At 33.3% G+C, this 21,030-nt stretch overlaps 10 protein-coding genes across 10 annotated transcripts; all 10 read right to left on the bottom strand.

Annotated features, from left to right (window-relative positions):
• Positions 1 to 661: 661 nt before the first annotated feature.
• Positions 662 to 1,725, bottom strand: NAEGRDRAFT_67947 (uncharacterized protein; the record flags this gene model as incomplete). Its single annotated transcript, XM_002676651.1, has 2 exons — positions 662 to 1,231; positions 1,270 to 1,725. The coding sequence occupies 2 exons, from the start codon at positions 1,723 to 1,725 to the stop codon at positions 662 to 664; spliced, it is 1,026 nt and encodes a 341-aa protein (XP_002676697.1).
• Positions 1,726 to 2,319: 594 nt separating this feature from the next.
• Positions 2,320 to 3,246, bottom strand: NAEGRDRAFT_79884 (uncharacterized protein; the record flags this gene model as incomplete). Its single annotated transcript, XM_002676650.1, has 1 exon — positions 2,320 to 3,246. The coding sequence occupies one exon, from the start codon at positions 3,244 to 3,246 to the stop codon at positions 2,353 to 2,355; it is 894 nt and encodes a 297-aa protein (XP_002676696.1). The 3' UTR covers positions 2,320 to 2,352.
• Positions 3,247 to 4,137: 891 nt separating this feature from the next.
• Positions 4,138 to 4,896, bottom strand: NAEGRDRAFT_33830 (uncharacterized protein; the record flags this gene model as incomplete). The annotated part of the gene is made up of 1 exon (XM_002676649.1): positions 4,138 to 4,896. A coding segment is annotated over one exon (759 nt), but the record flags the coding sequence as incomplete, so codon positions are not given.
• Positions 4,897 to 6,420: 1,524 nt separating this feature from the next.
• On the bottom strand, positions 6,421 to 7,443 carry NAEGRDRAFT_60650 (uncharacterized protein; the record flags this gene model as incomplete). Its single annotated transcript, XM_002676648.1, has 2 exons — positions 6,421 to 6,890; positions 6,915 to 7,443. 2 exons carry the CDS (start codon positions 7,441 to 7,443, stop codon positions 6,421 to 6,423), a joined length of 999 nt encoding a protein of 332 aa, XP_002676694.1.
• Positions 7,444 to 9,075: 1,632 nt separating this feature from the next.
• Positions 9,076 to 10,346, bottom strand: NAEGRDRAFT_79881 (uncharacterized protein; the record flags this gene model as incomplete). Its single annotated transcript, XM_002676647.1, has 3 exons — positions 9,076 to 9,190; positions 9,263 to 9,754; positions 9,865 to 10,346. The coding sequence occupies 3 exons, from the start codon at positions 10,344 to 10,346 to the stop codon at positions 9,076 to 9,078; spliced, it is 1,089 nt and encodes a 362-aa protein (XP_002676693.1).
• A 206-nt stretch (positions 10,347 to 10,552) lies between these two features.
• Positions 10,553 to 11,002, bottom strand: NAEGRDRAFT_67942 (uncharacterized protein; the record flags this gene model as incomplete). Its single annotated transcript, XM_002676646.1, has 1 exon — positions 10,553 to 11,002. The coding sequence occupies one exon, from the start codon at positions 11,000 to 11,002 to the stop codon at positions 10,553 to 10,555; it is 450 nt and encodes a 149-aa protein (XP_002676692.1).
• Positions 11,003 to 11,215: 213 nt separating this feature from the next.
• On the bottom strand, positions 11,216 to 13,900 carry NAEGRDRAFT_49322 (uncharacterized protein; the record flags this gene model as incomplete). The annotated part of the gene is made up of 1 exon (XM_002676645.1): positions 11,216 to 13,900. The coding sequence occupies one exon, from the start codon at positions 13,898 to 13,900 to the stop codon at positions 11,216 to 11,218; it is 2,685 nt and encodes an 894-aa protein (XP_002676691.1).
• A 330-nt stretch (positions 13,901 to 14,230) lies between these two features.
• Positions 14,231 to 15,478, bottom strand: NAEGRDRAFT_49321 (uncharacterized protein; the record flags this gene model as incomplete). The annotated part of the gene is made up of 1 exon (XM_002676644.1): positions 14,231 to 15,478. The coding sequence occupies one exon, from the start codon at positions 15,476 to 15,478 to the stop codon at positions 14,231 to 14,233; it is 1,248 nt and encodes a 415-aa protein (XP_002676690.1).
• Positions 15,479 to 15,646: 168 nt separating this feature from the next.
• Positions 15,647 to 17,746, bottom strand: NAEGRDRAFT_67939 (chromodomain-containing protein; the record flags this gene model as incomplete). Its single annotated transcript, XM_002676643.1, has 1 exon — positions 15,647 to 17,746. The coding sequence occupies one exon, from the start codon at positions 17,744 to 17,746 to the stop codon at positions 15,647 to 15,649; it is 2,100 nt and encodes a 699-aa protein (XP_002676689.1).
• An 818-nt stretch (positions 17,747 to 18,564) lies between these two features.
• Positions 18,565 to 20,262, bottom strand: NAEGRDRAFT_49319 (uncharacterized protein; the record flags this gene model as incomplete). The annotated part of the gene is made up of 1 exon (XM_002676642.1): positions 18,565 to 20,262. One exon carries the CDS (start codon positions 20,260 to 20,262, stop codon positions 18,565 to 18,567), a length of 1,698 nt encoding a protein of 565 aa, XP_002676688.1.
• Positions 20,263 to 21,030: the final 768 nt, after the last annotated feature.

Genomic DNA, 21,030 nt, shown 5'->3' with positions numbered 1-21,030 from the left:
TTGTAATATCAAAATAATTTAAATATTAAATTTGATATTTAAATATTACATGATTGAGGGATCCCGATCCATTCTTAAATTCAATTCCTCAAAATATTTGTTTTGAATGAAATTTTATATACTTCAATATTGAATATTTATTAATTTGATAATTACTTTGAAAAATGTCAACAAGTAATGAATTGGTTGTTGACGTCCAACAACAAATTAAGGATGCTATGAAACAACAACAGCAACAGCCAGTGAGAAGGGAACACTAACAGGAAATCCCCTCAAGAAAAACAAGAAAACAAAGATACAGAAGATATTGTCGATCGACAAGAGAACCAAATATCAAATTTAAAGACAGTTTTACAAAATCATTGGAATGCAAACAATAATACCTATATCATCATGATAACCAATAGGAAAATGTTCGGAAGTACCTGATGGAATCGATCATGTTGTTGAACAATATTAGATTGAAAGTTTTCCGAATTATCATGCGAATCTGACAGTGATAATGATTTTAGTGAAAATATTGGCAACAACAACAGGCTGAGAAAAATTAGGTGTAGTATGTACTCAAAATTTCCTCTTTTGCATTTTCAAGAAAGTTTAAATTTAAAGTTCACACATTTTTCTATAAATGGAATAATAATTATTAAAATGGAATGATTTTTTAATCATATGAGAGAATTTCCAGTAATATTTTTTGGAACTGTTCTGAATTAATAATATCTGAGTGAGTTTCATTTGCAAATCGATGAACATGAACTGGTTTTTTTTGACTTTTGGCAAATTGATCACATAATTCCAAAGAATATATTGGAACAGTTCCATCTCCATCTTCACTATTCACAACAGTGGTGTTATGTAACACGTCCATGTAATTTAAATCTTTCAATTCCTTGTTTCCAGTATATCTGACACGTGTGGCTGTTGGAGTTCCATAACCATACATGCAATGAGTGGTCACGTTAGGTGCATTTAATCTATTGTGCTTATATTGAGAGTATTCGTGATGGTAGAGTGCAACTCCATTGGAAACTTGTGCATCTGTCAAGAATTTCTCAATATCCGAAAGGTCAACATGATAGCTCACATTTCCTTTATAAGAAAAGAATGGATACTTGTATGGAAATTGGGTTGGAGTCATGAATAGAATGGAAGGATATTGTCTAAGTAATTTCTTTGCATTTTCTGGTTTGAATCCTGGAAATTGCCAATTAGTTCCAGTCACATAAAGAATCTGAAATGTTTCGAATAAAAGTTAATTGAATTACTTACCAAAGAAAATGATGTTCCATCAAATGGACCAGCCACAGGAATATACTTGTAAATATATCTATCTTTCCAATCTTGACTCACAAAATTAGCTAGAAAATATTGTAAGAAAGGTCCTCCCATAGAATGCCCTAATAAGGAAACTTTTCTTCCATTCAATTTAAAAGTTTCTTCCACCAATTTTTGTAGTTTGAAGTAATCCCCTCCGAGTGACAAACTATCATTTGCCCTCTCTCTGACACCCACTCTCCAGTCATAAGTAAACCCTCTCAAACTCTTTCCAATTTCGTAACTTCCATTCGAAACTAAATAGTCAGCCAGTGGCTTCATATAATACCATTTACTTGGAAACTCTGCAATAATCGAATTTAAACCTTCCATACCACCAATATCCTTTCCAAAAATCCTAACATTTCTATCTTTCTGTCCAAGAATTCCATTTTTTAATTCCACTGACATGTCGTTCACAAAACAATCTTCTGAGAGATAGGGGATCATTTCCTGAAGGGATAACCAAATCTGAAATGGATCAGTGGTTCTTTGACACCACCAGTGTGGCTCGTTGGTGCTGTGATTTCGTTGGGACATGAGTGAGGAGCCACCCAATCCACCAACAAGAATTATTGGTGACATTTGAAGGTTTGAAACTTTGTTAATTTTGATATTGTGGATTGGATGTTTGGTAGAGGGTTGGATTGGATTGCCAAATTGAAAAATATTGAATGATTTTTCTAAGTCTTTGTTTCTTCTTTTAATTGGAAGATTATTGACAAGAACAGCTGACAGGAATGTCAATAATAAGAAGATATAGAGTTTCATGTGGTTCGGTTTTTTAAATTGGTGAATTGCTAACAAACTCATATCATGCAAACTAGTTATACGACAAGAAATTCCTTTTTCGGATTCGAATTTAAAATCGAATATTTATTAGAACTTAGGACGACATGCTTCTCGCAATTCCAAACATGAATATTTTCAATTGCAAGGTGAATCCATTTGTTTCACGCAACCATTAAATTTGATTACTATTATTTTGAATAAAATCTTAATTTTCTATGAATTTCAAAGATTTTATTTTGAAATTTGTTAAAATAGAATTCCCATATCTTCTGTTATACCAGCAGCTTCCATTATTTCAGGATCTGTCTGACATTCAAATGTTGCAAGGAAATAAGCATCAGGATTTTGCTTGACAGCTGTCAGCACTATCTCAGTATCTAATTGCAATTCAAATGAAGCATATTGAATAGCACAGCCATTATGTTGCACAGCTGTTGTTACAATTTCTCTGTCATTTTGATATTCATAAGCATTCTTAAGAGCTTGACCATCAGATTTGACAGCTGCCATTACAATATCCCTATCATCAGCCATTTTACCAATAATCCAATATAAACCACAATATTTGATTGGTATTAGTGCAGAGAAGGCTGTAAAAACCATTTCTCTTTCAATCGTTGCACATACATATCTCAGCAAATCTCCATTTAATTTGACAGCTGTCATGATAACTTCCTTGTCCATTCTTAATTCTCTTGATAATAATTGGAATGTACTAGGCTCCCTTCGAATAGCTATCAGTGCAATTTCCTTTTCTTGCTGCCATTTAAAAGGCAGATCAGTAAAATCCCTTTTAACAACAAATAATGAGGCAAAATCTCTATTTTCCCACAAATTCAATTTCTTAATTAGTTCGGTTGTCCTTTGCTTTTGATTAATATTGGTAAATCCATTCAATATTTGTTCATATATGTGAATTCTTGATTTCGTCATGTTTCGCTTGATATCTAATAACCATCCATTCTCATCCTTCTCATGAATTTGCTCATTTTGCATTCTTACAATACATTCCTTCACCACTCGTATTTCATCCTTATCAGAATTTCCTATCTGCTTCTTAAACAACTGTGGCGTCGAATAGTTTTCATCCAAAACTATTCTAACAGGCCACCAAGCCTCATATCTATTCAAAATTTTCATTTTTTTCAGTTTAATTAAACGTTAGTCAACAATGGCACTAGATTTATAGAATTTCAATTTTAATTCTCAAAATGCAGTTTCGTGATTGCATTCAACCTAATCTTGCTTAGATTAGCACAAACGTGATTTTCTTTCTCATTGGATGAAGTATTTTTGGAATGGGTAAGAATGAACTTGTGAAATTCTTGAATTATGTTGTTTCTACAGATAAGTAAATGATAGAAGTTTAGTTTGTGGCTTCACAGGTATTTGAAATGATCGGTTTAAAATTACCATTTCATTATTCACAACCAAATATGTGAATTCACATATTTAACCAAAAACCAAAACATCCACAAATCTTCAATCTCGAATATGTCAATTTATTTCGCTCTAAAATAATATTATTTACATGATACTACATTTACAATGTGGTTGTTTTCCCTCTCGATCATCTCTTTCATTATCATCTCCCTTGTTTCCTCTCTTTTTTGACATGTCAGGAAGAGATTTGGAAAACTCTTGTTGACTTCCAACCAACGCATTACTTCCAAGGTTTGCATTGCTTACAGTACTCAACCTAGTCGATCCAAAAAAGACAGATGTTGACAATTTTCCAGTTCTCGATTTGGAATCAGTTCTATCAGGATTTGTGGTGCTTGTTGTGTTGGCATTCTCTAAAGAAGTATTGGTGTTTTCGTCAGAATTTTTGACAATCCATTCGAATTGACATTCTTCATAGGTTTTTGTTTCTAAAGCTTCCTTGTTAGGAGCAAAATATGATTTGCAAATAGTCTTCAAGTGTGCATAGTCTGGCTCGCTTTCAAATTTAAGAGTTTTCAAATAATTTAACATGGTAACAAATTGTTGTGGCAGCCCCTTCAAAAGTTCAGCTGAATTTTGAATGGTGTGTTGTTCTTTCAGCTTTCCAATAACTGCCTTATCTCTCATTCTTCTCCATGGAAGATTACCAGAAGCCATTTCAACCATCACATAGAATATCGACCACAAATCATCTCTTCTACTCAATTCCAAACCGTTATGAGCATTGATCGACGCATAACGTGGTGTTCCTCTAAAACCACAACTACTTCTTGGTGGTTTCAAATTGCCGTCCTCATGTTTATAAGCACGTGCCAATCCAAAATCAATAACGAATATTCTTCCTCTCGCATTTCTTGTTCTACCAGTAACAAAATTAGCAGGTTTAACATCTCTGTGCAAAAATCCTGACTTGTGAATTTCCTCTATACAATCAATCATTTGAACACCACATCTCATTGTTGTGGCAAGATTAAAAACACCATTAGCGTTTTTTCTTCTCAATTCTGCTAAATTTTCTCCCAATCTTTCCATTACCAAAAAGTTGAGAGCTACATTTTCACTGCCATAAGTAATGTACTGTCTTCCACTGTGAATATAAGTGACAACATAACGACAATTTTGTAAATTTTTCAATGCACAAACTTCAACCTTCAGTGAAGAAGCCTGTGGTGTAACTGGTTGACCATTTTGTGGTTGATTACTCGTTGACTGAACCTTCTCAATTTTAATAGCAACCTCCTCAGAAGTCACCAAATCGTGTGCCGAATAAATACTTCCAAAACTACCTTGTCCCAATAAACCTTGAATTTTCCATCTGTTTTTCAGTAAAAATCCACATAAATTCATTTGTGGATTATTGGTAGAAGCAGGAGGTTGACCATTATGAATACCATTTCCAATATTCATCATTCCAATATTACTATTTCCACCAATAGCCGTCGACATGCCCAAATTTCCATTCGATTGAGACTTACTCAATGTATTCACTGATGAAACCACCGAAGGCGTACATGGTGTATTATTCAACATGAAACTATTTGTTGTCAGAGTAGCCACTGAAAGTAATCCACCATTTCCACCCCCACTACTTGTATAGTGATGATGATGTTTGTTGTTATTTGTTGTATTACCATTTGGCGTCGAGTTGTTTGTTTGTTGTTGTTGGTGTGATTCGTTGTTTGTGGGTGTTGTAATAATGGCGGGAGTTATTTGTGCTTGTGGTGTTGTTGGAGTGTTTGTGCTGCCGATTTGATGATGAGGTTGTTGCTGTTGAGGCAGCGTGTCGATGGTGATGCTCATTGTGTGATTTTGTATGAAGTTGGAGACTTTACGGTGAAACACAATACGGTACTATGTTTGTATGGGATGAAGAGTGAATTTGGAAAACAAGGCAAACTGTATAATTGTTCTTCTCGGAGTAGGAAAATACCTTGTGATTTTTTCTTCTTCTATTGAATCAGAGAGAATTAGTTTCGAATAGAAGAGGATAATGTGGTGGTGATGGATCAGTTAGCTCGTTTTTTTTCAATAGTGCACTCGGGACTGGTGAATGTTATCGAAAATTGTTCTCTAATATTGTAGGGTTTCTTCCATTTCGAATAAAGGACTGCCTTTAGAAACCACGATTTAAACGTTTGGGCGCTTTTCGATTCTTACGATAATATTGGAAATGATGGATGAGCATGAGAAATGTTTTAGTGGTAAGAGAGGTTGCCGAAACTCAACACAAATACGAAAGTGTCAAAAAATTAATGAGATAGGGTTGGTTCTGTAAATATTTCCTGTTTTTACAGGTTCAAATGGGGCAATAGAAAATCGATAATGATATAAAGTGGCCTTTTTTCAATAGTTGTAAATTATTACAAAATATTCGAATAAATTGTAATTGTATTACATTTACATTTACATATTAGAAGTTCACGAATCCTTTCGCACCAACTTTTTCTAGATTGAGAACGAATATCTTGGTAATCTAAGGACAAATTAGTTTTGCGCTTAATTTTACAAAGTCAAAGCATGAGATACTATAAAAAGCCAACGGAGAAGCAGGAAGAAATGTTCTCCATCCAATCCGAGATGATAAACTAAACATGTCAAAAGGTTGATTCGTTTGGAAGGTTATCATGTCAATTCATCACTGAAATCTTGTCGAAGATTACATGTCAATCTCACCAAACAAAATTGATTCAGTCAACTTGAACTGTAGAAGCAATTAGCTTAATTTTACAATAAAATACAAAACACAAAGTGAGTTATATTGATATTACAATAAGGTGGTAAAGGGGAGAAAGGAAGGGATTTAGGGGTTTGATTGTCATGGAGAATATAACGCGCATTAAGAACTATATTTACAGCCATAGCATTATTCAATTATCTTTGTTGTGATTGTTGTTCCGTGCGTTGCTTTCGTTCTTGAACTATCCAATCCCATTCATAATCCAATGAGTATCTTTCTCTCACGAATAAATTAAGGAATAAATTCCTCAGATACAAATAGTCAGGTTCTTGGAAAAACTTCAAACCTCTGGTATAATTCAAATAAGTAGCAAACTCAATAGGTAAACCCTTACAAAGAGAAACAACCTTGATATTCTTCTTCTTGTTATAAATATTGTTATAGTGATCTTCTTTAGTCTTTCCTGTCAAACCTTGCCATGGAAGTGTTCCTCGGAGGAAATACAATAATACATATCCCAGTGATTCCAAATCGTCTCTTCTTGATTGTTCATATCCTTTGTGATTATTCAAACTAGCATAACGAGCAGTACCTGTGAGGTGTTTATCTTTCCTTAAAGGAATGTGTCCTTTATCGCTAATGTACATTTTAGATAATCCAAAGTCTATCATATACACAGTGTTATCACTTGACAAGTTTCCATTTGCTGTCGTGCTGGTGGATGAAGAAACTTGTCCGCTAGATGATGGTTTTCTTCCCATTAAAAAGTTATCTGGTTTAATATCACGATGGACAAAATTCCTACGGTGTGTAAATTCAACTCGTTGAATCATTTGGTCAGCTAACATGAGTACAGTCTTTAAGGAGAATTTACGATTACATTTCTTGAAAAGACTTTCAAGAGATGGTCCTAAAAGATCCATAACCATGATATTGTATGCTCCTTCAGATCCATACCAATAGACTCTCGGTATTCCCACAACTGGTGTTTGTGGCATATTGCTACTGTTATTACTACTGTGTGTTCCGAATAAATAATTAATAACCTTAGCTTCATAGATCAATTGTTGTTTTCCTGCCATATTTTGTTGGTTACGTGTTGGCATTAATTCCAATTTGACAGCATAGTATTCTGTTGTTGTTTGTTGTTGGTCTGATGTTTGTGAATTTACAGCTAAAAACACTTCTCCAAAAGCTCCATTTCCTATTTTACTCATCAATCTATACTTTCCAGATATCACCAATCCCACAGGATAAGGACCAGTTGGATTTGTTGATGGTTGTGTTGCTGTTGTTGTATTATTTGTAGTTGTAGGTATTGTTTGATTTGGTGTTGTTGGAGAATGAGGTGTACCGGCAGAGTTACCTTGAGCTCCATTAGTGTTATTATTAATTTGCAAGTGGAAAGAATTGTTTGGTAAACTACCATTTTGTCCTGTATTGACAAGTGAGTGAGACCTGCCTTGAGATGTTGCCATCAAGTTTCCACCAGACGCTATTGTACTCCTTCTTTGTCCTGTATAATTAGTTCATCATTATCATTGTATTAAAAGAAGAAGAAAATATTAATATTATTATTGTTTGCTGTCAATACTTGTTATTTTGAAAACTTACCAGAATCATCAATAACGATTGGAAAAGCGTGTGATGAACCAGGTCTGGGTATGTTATTATCCTGTCGATTGGCATTATTTGGAGGTGCTCCTTTGTGGCTAGAATTATGATTGCCCATTATATTTTGTCTTTTGTGTTACTATTATTATTAGTAATAGGTATTATATTTTGATGATGAAGTTTGTTATTATTTTCTTTACTGATGATGATGATATTTATCTCCTATTAATGTTTAAATATGTATTGATTATTAAAAACGATCTATTTCGCCAATAATTGTTCAGTACACCACAACAATACGATATCTTTGTTATCCTCCTCAAATTATATAATAATAATATGGAATAATGTACTACTCTCTGAATATTCTTCTTCGCTGTTTTTCTGAACACAAAGCCGAAGAGTTGTATTGCTGAATAATAATTTCTTGGTTTTTTTTAAAGTTTGTTGAAAACAGAGGTCGGGCCAACAACAAACAAAAGGAAAAAAACTCTCAACGTTGTTTTTGTAGTTATTTGATGGAAGCTTTTTGAGCCGATGATGAGAATTAAGGATGAATAATATAAATATTTAAATATTAGATTAATTAATAATAATAATAATAGAAAAAGAGAGAAAAAGCCTTTTTGAATATTATAAGTTCAATGAATGGGAAAAGGCTTTGATGATTGTTTTTCAGAAAGCCTACTAGTAATCGATGGATAGAGAATGAACCGACCGAGAATGATAATAGATGGCAAATTAATGCTTTTTGAAGGAATTGGAAGAAAAAGGAATGTCGATAATATGATGAAGAATCCAAAACCAAGGCTTGCTTGTAACCACAAAGACAACAAGCCTACTTGTACTGATGTTGTTTTATTGTTTTGAAAGGTGTTATTAGTTGATGTTGGTGAGTCTACTGTTCATGTATCATATGATGGTTGACGACTGCTCTTTTAATCAAGTCAACACATACGTAGAATCGTCTGATATCAGATAGTCGTTGGAGCAAGTTCAATACTAGCACTAGTGGAGAGTTAATATTGGAAGGAATGGAATTATATTTGAATGGAATGATTGTAAATTGGGTTGAGTAAGATTTACATTTGAATACAAATTTCGAATATGAGAGATGCAAATGCTTGTTGAGATAATACCGTCCGTAGATGGTTTCCTTAAATAAGAATATCAAATCTGAGATGGGAATGAACTTGGCAAGGTTGGAAATAATAGATCCAAATTGAATTGAAAACTTAGTCAGATTCTGATGCAAGAGTAACAATGAATACACCCTTTTCAATATTGTATAAGGTAAAGGCAAAACAACCCCACCATTCCAATCCTTTTTGCCAAAAGATACTCCAGCATCTATTCCAAAACATTCCAAAATATATTAGAAATGTACTTTGTATGACATTGAAATAATACAATGCAACTTACCTATTTCTTGAAATAGTACCAGACCAATCGAGAGTATAGATATTCTCAAAGTTATTGAACAAGTTACTTCTCAATTTCTTGACAGCCAATTCAAAATTCTTTTCATGACCCTTCCTAACATAGTTACTACTTGGAGGTCTTGAGCAAAATGTAAAAATGTCACACATTTTGTAATCTTCCACTCTTTCCTCATGTGGCTTATTGGAAATCAAGTGGTATTTCAATGATTTCTCTCCATATGGATTCCATTTAGCATCTTTTAGTTTGAAAGATATTTCACATGGAGGATTATATTTGATATTCTCGATAGTCTCCACATAGGCATATTCCTCATCATCACTGCTACTACTCTCATACTCTCCATCTATGTAAATTTCCTCCTCATCGCTAGATCCCTCCAATTCATCATTTGGATGCACTGGACGATTACACATCCAGAGGAGTAATTTTCCAGGTGAAACTTTTAGCTCTGCAATTTCATTTTCAATTTCACTATTACAATTATTAGAATTGGAATAAGCTTGATTCCATTCACTCAATCCATTCTGATTTGAATCCCATGACAATCCAATACTGGAAATAGAGAAGAAATGAGTAAATACTTGTGGAATGGCACTTTGTGAATTTTCTCACACTCCTTGATGTGTAAATTTCTCATCAATATCTGTAACAATTCACATGGTTTAAACATGCTCACTCTAACAACACCTCCCAATCCCAAATATCTTTTAAAATCAGAATCATTTTCATCATATTGAACATTAATGAATGGTTCTCTCAGAAAATCCTGCAGTAATTTCCTACAATTTTTCAACTCGATTCCGAACGTCCTATCTTCTTCCTCATCGAATAGAGAAGTAATTTTGGAAAAGTGGAATTTTGAAAGGGTGTGTTGAATATAAAACTTGTAAAATTCCTCTTCAATGTTATTGGAAATTTCCTCATGAATATATTTACATGACAATCGGAAGGAATATAAAGATGATAAATCGACAAAATATTGGCAAATATTCAAAAGAGCTTGATGATTTAATTGTTGAATGGAATGATACGATGATGAAGTAACCAATTGTTGTTGAAGCATTTTTAATTTCACACTAATTCGAATATTCTTGAATTTAAAATATTGAGGAATGACAAAAATAATTAATTAATAATATATAAAACAATGCTGAAATGGTAATAATTAAAAAAACAAATCCTAATTGACACTTTAATATTGTCGTTTCAATATAAATACAACAAGATGAAATTATCCACGTATTAACACAATATCAAACATTACAACACTTATTTTGAATTACCTTCAATATTGAGAACCAAATTCTTTGTACGAACTTCATATAAATGGGAATGGAAATCAATACATTCCAAAAATGTTTTTCTCTCAACAGAATCTCTAATATCATCCACAGAAATATCCTTTTGTTGTGCAATGGCCATATTATGAACATAATTCATCATGTTATTATAAATTTCTCCACAAGGTGTCTTGATATCATACAACACATCATAAAAACTCTTTTTACCCGATTGATAAGAAATCATATCATTCGGAGTAACATGAGTAAAACGTTCAAAGTCTCTAAACGAATATTCTACTAAAACTTCCATTGGTCCATCGTCATCAATTTCTTGATGTTGTTGTCTTCCGTTTGTTGGTGTTGGTGTTGATGATGGTGGAGGTGGTGGAGGAGCGAATGGATCCACTTCATCGTCATGTTGATTGTCTTGCTGCATTTTTTTTTAGATTTTGTTTTTTACTAAATGTGGCCATTTCCACTGATATTGAAGGAATATTTAACAAGTAATTATTGTGTAATATTTTACTGTTATAAAATTATTGATTTTTTGAAGATTTGATGATTTTAAAATTATTTAATTATTTGAATTTTTTTAATAATTTTCTAATTTCTAATATATTTATTGCCTTTTTTATCAAAAAAGTAAATATTAGAGAAGTGGTTGTGAAAGTTCTTTTTGTTTTTCAGTTTTTGGAGATGAATCAATTTGATTTTCATAATAAATTGAATCATCTACTGGAATGGCATCCAAATTTTGTAAATTTTCTCCATTAATTGTAATACTGGAATGATTCAAATTAATGCTCAGATCGTCAAATGTTGTTCCTTCAACTGATTTTAAGGATTTTTGACTCTTAGTTACTAAATAAGGTAATCTTCCAACTTGTACACTTCCATTTTCAGACAAATTATCCCAAGAACCTTCATATTCATCTCTATATTCTTGATGTTTCTTCATAAATGCCTTAACTCTTGGTGATTTTCCACAACAACACAATGTACAATACACAAACAATCGGTAACTTTCCATTAATAATTTCATTGATGGAAACAAAACATAAATCAATGAAGATCCATAAGCTAGAAGGAAAATACTTGTAATAAATGGAGAATACAAGTAATAGAATCGATTACTTGGATACAGACCACTCTCACTCTGATAAATACTTGTGGCAATATCAAAAACCATGTAAAATGCTGGAAAGATTACAAAGAATGAGGAAGCCACCAAAAATCTAGTAAATCTGAATTGGAAAAAATTAATTCTCGAAACCTTTCTCAAATTCCAATAAATTTTAAATCCATAAATGAAAAGTCCAATAATTACGCAAACAAAAATTACAACCAAACACAACATGAAAACAGCAGAGGAGAAGAATGAACTGAAATAATCAGTAATGGCATAGGCAACCACTCCAGCAACTCCAAATGTCATGAATAGAAAGAGAGGAATACTAATCTTGAGTGAAATTCTTTCAGAATTGTTTTCAGTCTTTTTCATTACATCGACCCACATGGCTAGGATTGGCATGGTTCCAATAAGTGTAAATCCAGATCCTGTTAAGAACATGACTGATTCTGATGTATTAATTTCAGTAGGACTTTCAATGGTGGAAGAAGTTCCAAGAATGTCAGATGCCAAAAAGCACAAATAGCCCATTTGCAATGCCAATGCAGAGTAGAGTCTCAAATCAAACAAAATTCTCTTCCAAGATCTCTTATTATATGCAGAGGTAGTGAACATGAATAGAGTATTGGAAAATTCAGTTGACTTGTTGGCATTTCTTGCTTGACTATTCTTCTCAATAATTTTGGCAAATGTTTTATCATGATTTGACAGGATTGACCTCAGTTTTGGAATTTTGAAAGGTTTTCCTCTCAATTTCATGAATACTTCCTTAGTAAATTGAATCAACAATGGAACCAATACAATTCCAAATAAGAGAAAATTCAAAAGTATTTCCAACATGACCAGAATAATACTCAAGAATTTTGAATCATGCAATGGATACCAAAATTGAGTAAAAACATCACATTGTGAAGCAACCTTTGTGGAAAAGAAGCTTACTTCAGAGAATATTACATCATTTCCTAAAGCATTCACTTTTACAGAGCCAGGCCTTGGACAATAACACAAAGGTTCTGCTGTCATGTTCATGACATTTCTGAAAATACTATTTCTTCTAGAGACCATTTCAATGAGTGGATATCCATCTCTTAAATGATTGGTCGAATTTCGATTTCCATAATTACATTCAAATGGAAAATCTATAGCAATACAAACATCTCTCGATGGCAAAACTGGATACTTGTTGTAATCTCTGCAAGTATTACAAGCAGTATAATATTCTGCAATTTGATTCAAATTTGTAAAATTAAAAGGTAGGAATGGAACGATTTGATGCATTATCTTGTTCAATTGTTGTGAAACTTCCAATGTTTGAGGATCAAAATCGTGTTCCAAATTGTCATCATAACTGATGGCCCATTTTTCTAAAAATTGTAACACTACACGTTGTGGAAACATGTTCAAGAAAATGGTAGAATTGGTAATGAGTTCTGTAAAATTCAATCCATATCTAAAATTGTCATTTCTTACTAAATCTAGTAAATTCTGTGGAAAGCAAAACAATTTATCACAAACTTGCCCAAAATTGAAATATTCAGTCACATTCTTCACAACTATTGTTCCATTAATTAGAAATTTTTGTTCATAGGTCCATTTATCATATGATTTACAAAATTCAACCTCCTTTCCTAAATAGTAAAGAATATTTTCATCTGGGTTGACCATTGGCACATATCTTCTCCACTTGTTTAATGTAAACTTTGGGCATGTTAGTGGATTTTTCTGTTCTGGAAATTTAAAAGTCCACTCTGTCTGATTAAACAGAAAAACTCTCTCATTAAACATTCGTTCTCTTTCGGAATTAAATTTCGTATTTCTATTCTTTGAATTTGTTTTATATTCATCCCAATGTTTTCCATATAATATGAAAGGACAAACGTGCTGAGAACTGTTTGATGCTGCAACTTGATTTGTTGATGCATCATCATCCTCAACAAGTCGTGTCAAATCTAATGATTGATGACTTGAAAATGGTTGTGAATATTCACCAACAGTTTTAATGTTGGTAGGATTTGTTTTCCCCGATCCAATACTTCCCAATTGATCATCATCATTAATATTCAACATCCTTTGGTAATCATCTGTGATAATTGTCGTTGATGAAACATCATGTTTACAATAGTATAAAATTACAATAAATAATAGAAGAAGGGATAAAGTCCATGTTGGTGATGATATCAACGATCGTTCTTGTCGATATTTCATTGTGAGTAATTCTTCTGTTCGAGTTGATGATGTGATATTTGATCAAGAAGAATATCGGGATTTTTTAACACGTGAAATTTAATGAGTTGATGTGGTGATGGTTTTGCAATTTGGAAGGTTGAATTTAACCATCAACACAAGGATATTTGGTCCCTTGGCTTGATATCAAATAGTAACACATCATATTTAATATCTTGATGGATGTTTAGTTTGGATAATAAATAATGTTGTTATTGAAATAATATAATTAGAATCTTTTTTCACATCCTCTTAGAGAGTGACAATAAAGATTATCTTAGTGTTGGTTGTTTGGATGGTGTTTGTACAAAATTATTCTTCTTTGGTCTTTTTGGTTTCAGAAGAGTTGGCATTTTGGATGGTGCTTTGTTCAATCTTTCTCTTTCTTGGTTGAAGAATGTGAACTTCCTTAGTTGGTTCAGAAGAAGATGGTGCAAATCCTGATTGTACTGAACCCATTCTGTTGGTTACAACTTGATTAATGACTCTGCTAACTTCTTCCTGAGGCACTGATGGTCCATTAAGTTCAGCTATTCTTTCCTTCAAGTCAACAATGATTGACTTGTCATTATCAATGGCCTTTTCTCTGAGTTTGACAGAGTTTTCGAGAGCAGTTTCTGCCAATTTGTATGCTTCCAAAACTGGTGGAACATCAGAACCACCCATCGAAAGACATGTGGCAATTTCGAGATGTGTTTCAGCAATCTTTTGTAACAAGTCAACCTTCAAGTCATCTCTCTTATGGAAAATATTGGCAGCAACTCTAAATAGACCAAGACACAAATTATCAGAATCCTTAAGAACAATATCATAAAGCTTTAAAGCATTTTGATATTCAACAACTGCAGAATTAAAGTTATCATTTTCAGAATTCAAGACAGCCAACAAGGTATGAACACGAGCCAATTTCAATCTATAATTCAATTGCAATTCACTTGGTGACAATACCTTTCCAGAAACAAGGATTCTAACAAATGCAACTCTGGCCAATTCCAAAACTCCCCAAGCAAGTTCAAAACAATCTTCATCTTCTTCCTCTTCTTCTTCTCCAACTTCCTCTTCATTACGCATATCCATGTTCTTTTTAATAGCCTTTTTCAAGCTTCCGGAAATAATATTATCAACTTGATAACGTCCTCTTTCAATTAACATTTCAGCATAGACAATTAAAACTTCAGCACATTCAATGGATGATTCTCCGTATTGTTCTTCTCTATCCCTCACAACGTTATTGCCCAACAATTCAATTCCTTCATCGAGCAATGACAAGGCTTCTTGTAATTCTTCACCTACTAATTCAATGGCTGAAGCATTCTTTCTAGTTTTATATTCTTCATAGTATCCGATTGCCTTTACGATATCATCTTGATTCATAACGAGATGTTCTTCTAATGGGACTTCATCGTGAGTGGCAGAAGCAGAACCTTCTTCATGTTCTTCTTCATCTTCGATATCTTCTTCACCATCTACTTCCGCAGCAGTAGCAGTAGCTGTTGTTGTTGTTGTTTCTTCGATATCTTCTTCGAAATCAGCAAGTTCTTCGTCGTGAGAGTTGGACATTTTTTTTAATTTGCTTGTTTTTAACAAATTAATTGGCGCCAACCACAGAGAAGGCGGGAAATGATTCTCTATCTTCTACCATTCAATTTATTTTGTTAATAAACTAAATTGATTGTAAAGTACAGATTTGCTATGCAAATTATAATGAGAAAAGGGTTGGGGAGAAAATTATTTTTTAATATATTTCCGTATTAAGGACTTATCAAGAATATCATGTTCTTCAACCCAAGAGTTAAACCTAGAAGAAAAACCTTCCCATTTCACATAGAACCAATGCTTGCCATCAATATTGTCATGTTTGACAACTTTTTCAACGAAATAGACAGGTTCATCTTTCTTCTTAGTTGTTGTTTTGGTTGTGATGATAGTTCGTTTCCTGAGTTTTCGTTTTGGTTTTGTTTGTTCTTCCTCCGATTCTGAGTCTTCCGAGCTTGATGATGAAGATGAAGAGGTATCATCCTTTTTCCTCTTTTTTGAAGAGTTGGATTCCTGTTCTACCTCTGGTGTAACGACTGGTGTTTCAATTACTGGTTTTTCAATTACTGATTTTTCAACTGGTAATTCATCAGTCATTGTAGAAATACAAATCTTCTCCACACTATCAGTTTGGGTCTCAATAGTGACATGTTGCTTCCTAGGGGCAGCAAAATTAACTGGTTCTGTTTGAACATCAGTCGATAATAACTGATTCACAGCATGTTCTGTTTGAATATCTATTGATGATCTAGTCGTGTGCTCTTCATCTGTTTGAATATCGACAGAACTTGATTCAATAGGTGAGGTCTGTAGGGAAACCTCCTCAACAGACTTATCATCTGTTTGAATAGTTATTGAGCTACAATTCACGTCTGCTTGTTGGGCAAAATCTGATCTTTCTACTGCAATTAAACTGCTATTCAATGAGTCTGTTTCCTTAATTCCATTACTATTATTATTATTATAAAAGAGATATTGTGGTACAATATCTTCATAATATACCTCCGAATCATTTTCAATTGGATAGACAGATGTTGAAGGATGGCTTAAAAGTATTCTCGTGTCTGTATCGTCCAACAATACAGACTCCATTGTTTTAAGAACATTTAAAACTGTCGATCCCATTTGATCTTGTTGTGGTATTTCCTTCCTACTTGCCTCCACCAAAGACTCTACCATTGAGAAGAAGTGGGATGTATCACTTAAGAGACTTGGAATGGTAGATTCCGATGATTTTTCTGGTTTTACAAATCTATTCATTGAAATATCAATCCCAATTTTTGAATACTCTCTTGCAAGATGGGAAAATGCTGACCTAGAGATGGATACTAATTGAGAAAATTCCAAATCCAAAATTTTCTTTCTATCCTTATTTTCTGGCAGTAGGGCCTTCTCGGGAATTGGTTTTGGCGAGTCATCTTTAAAGTAAGCAAGTATTTCTTCCTTTTCCTCTTTTTCTCTATTCTCTATTTCCTTAAGTCTTGTTTTTGTCAAACATTCACCTGTCTTGTTGACAAGGTGCCTCAACTTGGTCACAATACTTCTCCTCTTATGCCCTGAATTTTCCGAATCGTTAGACATACAAATATCGGAAGTATTAAAACCATTTTCATCGTCTATTATACAGTTACCCTCTGCCAGAACTTCCTCTTTGCTTGCTGAGGTTTTATTATGTGAGTCTTGTTTTGATGGTGGTGTTGCTGGTATTGTGGTATTGTACCTAGGTTGTTGCTGTTGTTGAAGTTGTTGTTGTTGAAGAGGAAAAGAAGGATGAGTAGGATAATAATTTGTTGCAGAGTAGGGATTTGAATAAAGTCCCTTAATACCTAGAGGAAGTGATGGAATTGGATGAACAGGTATTTGAGGAATTGGATAATAACATGTCGGAAATGTTGGCTGTGGATAGATGTACCTCGTAGGGGAGGGTGTTGTGACTGTATCGAAATTTTTACTACGTCTATTCCTCTTCCTTTTAACGACAATATTATTATTAATTTTTGTTTCTCCTGGAAGTAATAAATTTGGATTAGGAGGGGAAGGTGTGACTCCACTTCTAGGTGGAGGAGGAGGTGTTATTGAAGAATTTGCAACTCGTGGTGAATTTAGAGAAGGAGGTGGTGGTGTAGTTATAGATGAGGAAGGAGAGGAAAACCTATTATTATTATTGTTATTTGGTGGTGTTGATGGTGGACGTAGGGGATTATTAACCCTCCTAAGAATGGAAGGTGTTGGATTTGTTGTATGTGTATGTTGCTGCTGCAGCTGTTGTTGATGACTATTCTTTTGTAGCATAATGCTCACTTAGAGGTTGTTTAAATTAATAATATATGATGTTATTGCAAAAGAAAAAAAAAGAATCTTATTTTCTTTTTTTTCAAAATGTTTTTTTAAAATGGCGCCAATCACCGATATTTAACGTTTATCTTGTTGATATATTGAATTAATGCTTTGTTGATATTTAAATAATGGTGTTTGTAGTTAAATTATTTGGTGATAATATGAAAAGAGCATGTAATAAAAATTTTATAACGATGCAAAGAGGCGTTAGTTTTAAATTTTTTTGTAATCTTTTTTTGGATTTGATGATGAAATAAATGAATTCAATCATGAACGTATTGACTAATGTGTTGCTTAATATTAATTATTATTAAATTGATTATTAATTTAATACTTATTAAATATTATTTATGATGTTAGAAATTAAACCCAACTTGAAAAAAAAATGTCGGAAGCGCAAAGACAAGAATTGGAATTGGTGATGAAAACTCAAGTCACTAAACAAATTATTGATTTGACTAAAAAATGCTTTGAAGCTTGCGTTGCAAATCCAAATACTAAAGGATTAGTTAAATGTTAGTATTATGATGGTGAGGATGAAATTTTAATTTCTTCGGAATTTTGTTTATCGGAATGAATTCATATTATTACTTTGGATAATTATCGGAACTATTAATTATTGATGAAAATGATGAATTTATAATTTATTGACATGAAACATTATAGATGACAAGATTTGTATCGAAAATTGTGTTTCAAATTATTTAGATGCTGCTTCGATAATTTCCAATTCACAACAAAGATAAATTTTACCTTACTCGATGTAATTTTAATTAAACAAGTAGAGAAGTTTTTGTATGATTACCAGAGGAATTTGTCTCATCTTGATATTTGATTATGGATGGACTTCCTTGACCAAAATATTTGATAATAATGATTACCAATTTCTTAAATTCTTCCTTTTCTTCTGGTGTAAATGTGGAAAAGTGTTCCAATATCCAAACTAAAAGTTGATTCATATTGGCACCGATGGTATCATTTGGTGGCTTGTCAATTGCCAAGAATAAGTGATATAACCAATTACAACGAGAAATATTATCAGAGTTGGCTGATTCATTAATGAGATAATTGGTAATCCACTTTTCCTTGTTTGTGGATTGTTCTGACTTGTCCTCATTCTCCTCTTCTTCATCATCACTATTGGAATTGAAAAGAGAGGCCACCAGAGAGGGCTTTCTTCTCAAAATTGAATTATTGTGGAAATTACTGACAGTCCAATGGATCATCTTGCTGAACAATGCATGAATCGTCAAATAATCCAAATAATCAGTCAAGAGTGCATAAGTTGGTATTTTAGTATCTAAGGTAGTATCCATTAATGATGCATCTTTTTCGGATGCATCCTTTTTTTGTCTCTTTCTACCTCCTCTCCTATTCTTCTTTTTTGTAGTATTACAGGTGGTATCATTGGTTTGATTATCACTTGTTTCATCCATGCTGCTGTTGTTGCTGTTGGCTGTTGATGATGAAGAGGAAGGAGCATGTGTTGTTTCATCGATCGGAGGAGTGTCATGCAAAGATGTAGTCTCAATTTCATTCTGATCTTGATCTTTAACATGATGTTCCTTATTGGATGCATCTGCAGCATTTTGCTTATTAATGTATTGTTCCCACAAGATGTATACATTCTCCTCTCCAAGACATGCATGTTTCCACTTATCAAAATGTCCATTCAATGGTGGATAGGCATGTTGAAATTTCTTTGCATTTCCACTACTGGCTGATGCAGTTGTGTATCCTCTCAATCTTTTATCAATATCTGTCTGTACAGTATTTCTTTGAGATTTGAAACTTCTCATGAAACTCTCTTCCCAACTCGAGCTCACATTAATACTACCACTACTTTCATCAAATAAATGTATGGTACTATACAAGGATTGATCCATGTCCCTCATGCTCGATCTATTACTCTCAAAATCCTTGGAATCAATGTTGGAAGCAACAACAGTTCCTACACAAAAGTTTTGTGCCTCAAATCTTACATTCAACAAGTACTTTTGAGCTTCCACATCCAAATCGTCCATATATTCATTGTCCAATTCTGATGTTGTGGATGCTGTTTCTTCTGCTATTTGTTGTCCTGTTGATGATGAAGCATGATGATTGTCATGTTGTTGTTCATTCGATGAATGGAAAAAGCCTTTCAACCAATTCTTATCGGAAGGAGGTTTCCAATCAATCTTTTCTATTGTCTTTTTATCAACCACAAAGAATGGTTTTTGTGTAGTGCTAGCTTGTCCTGCTTGTTCATCGTCATCTGAATTTTTCTGTTGTTGCTGCTTTTTCCTTCTCTTCTTTTTCTTCTTCATATCTTGCATCAATTCGGAAGCAGAAAATTCAATAGGAGTAAATTCTCGTTGTTGATTATTTGCCTCCTCTTCTCCCTCATGGTATTCCTCCTCTTGATTTGTCAATTCTAATGTTTCTTCTTCATCATTTTCAACAATATTTTCATCTTGTTTTCTTTTCATTTTTTAAAATTTGTTATTTTGGTTGAACATGTTGTGAATGAGATCACATTGAATGAGAAGTAAGGAAAACATGGAAAACATGTAATGTTGTTGTTGTTGATGTGGTCTGATTGAACATGTAGTAAGGAAGTAACATGTTAGATGAAGATGGATTTTGATATTATATACCTCAGTATTTCTTTTTAATTCTTCTTGAGAACTCTCCAGTACTATATTCTCATTGATTCCATGTTGTGTGTTTAGTGATTCAACCACATGTGAATATTATGGTGAGAGAGAACCACATGTAAGGGAGAGAGAAGAGATTGGGATTCTGTTGTATGGACATGCCACGGGTTTGGTCTATTCTATGATGAGAGGTCCTTCTCACATGTATATGGTTTGTGCGATTAATGTTATCTTGTTGTCTTTTGGCATGTTATAAGCAAACGTGTAAGCCAGCCATGAAATGTATGTGAAAACATCTCTCTCAATCTTTCCTTAATATTTCAATTGTTGATTCACATCTTGTTGTTGATATTGTGAGTCCTCAATTGTTTTTCACATGATGAAGGGATAATACCCATAACATTTCGCAGCATCTGCTTTTACAAGTGCGCAGTATATAGAAAAACGATGAGCAAGCACGCAGATCAATCCTCCTTTTTTTTCTTATAAACTCAATAACACATTTTCCAGCACCATTTTCTGTTCGTTCCTAATCGCCTTAAAAATAAATCGAGATCAATTAAGGATCCACCTCAATTATTGAGTGATACAAAAGCACGA

This window comes from Naegleria gruberi (genome assembly GCF_000004985.1).
Source record: "Naegleria gruberi genomic scaffold NAEGRscaffold_26, whole genome shotgun sequence".
Lineage (NCBI taxonomy): Eukaryota > Heterolobosea > Eutetramitea > Acrasida > Naegleriidae > Naegleria > Naegleria gruberi.
This window is presented reverse-complemented; position numbering and strand designations above follow the sequence as displayed.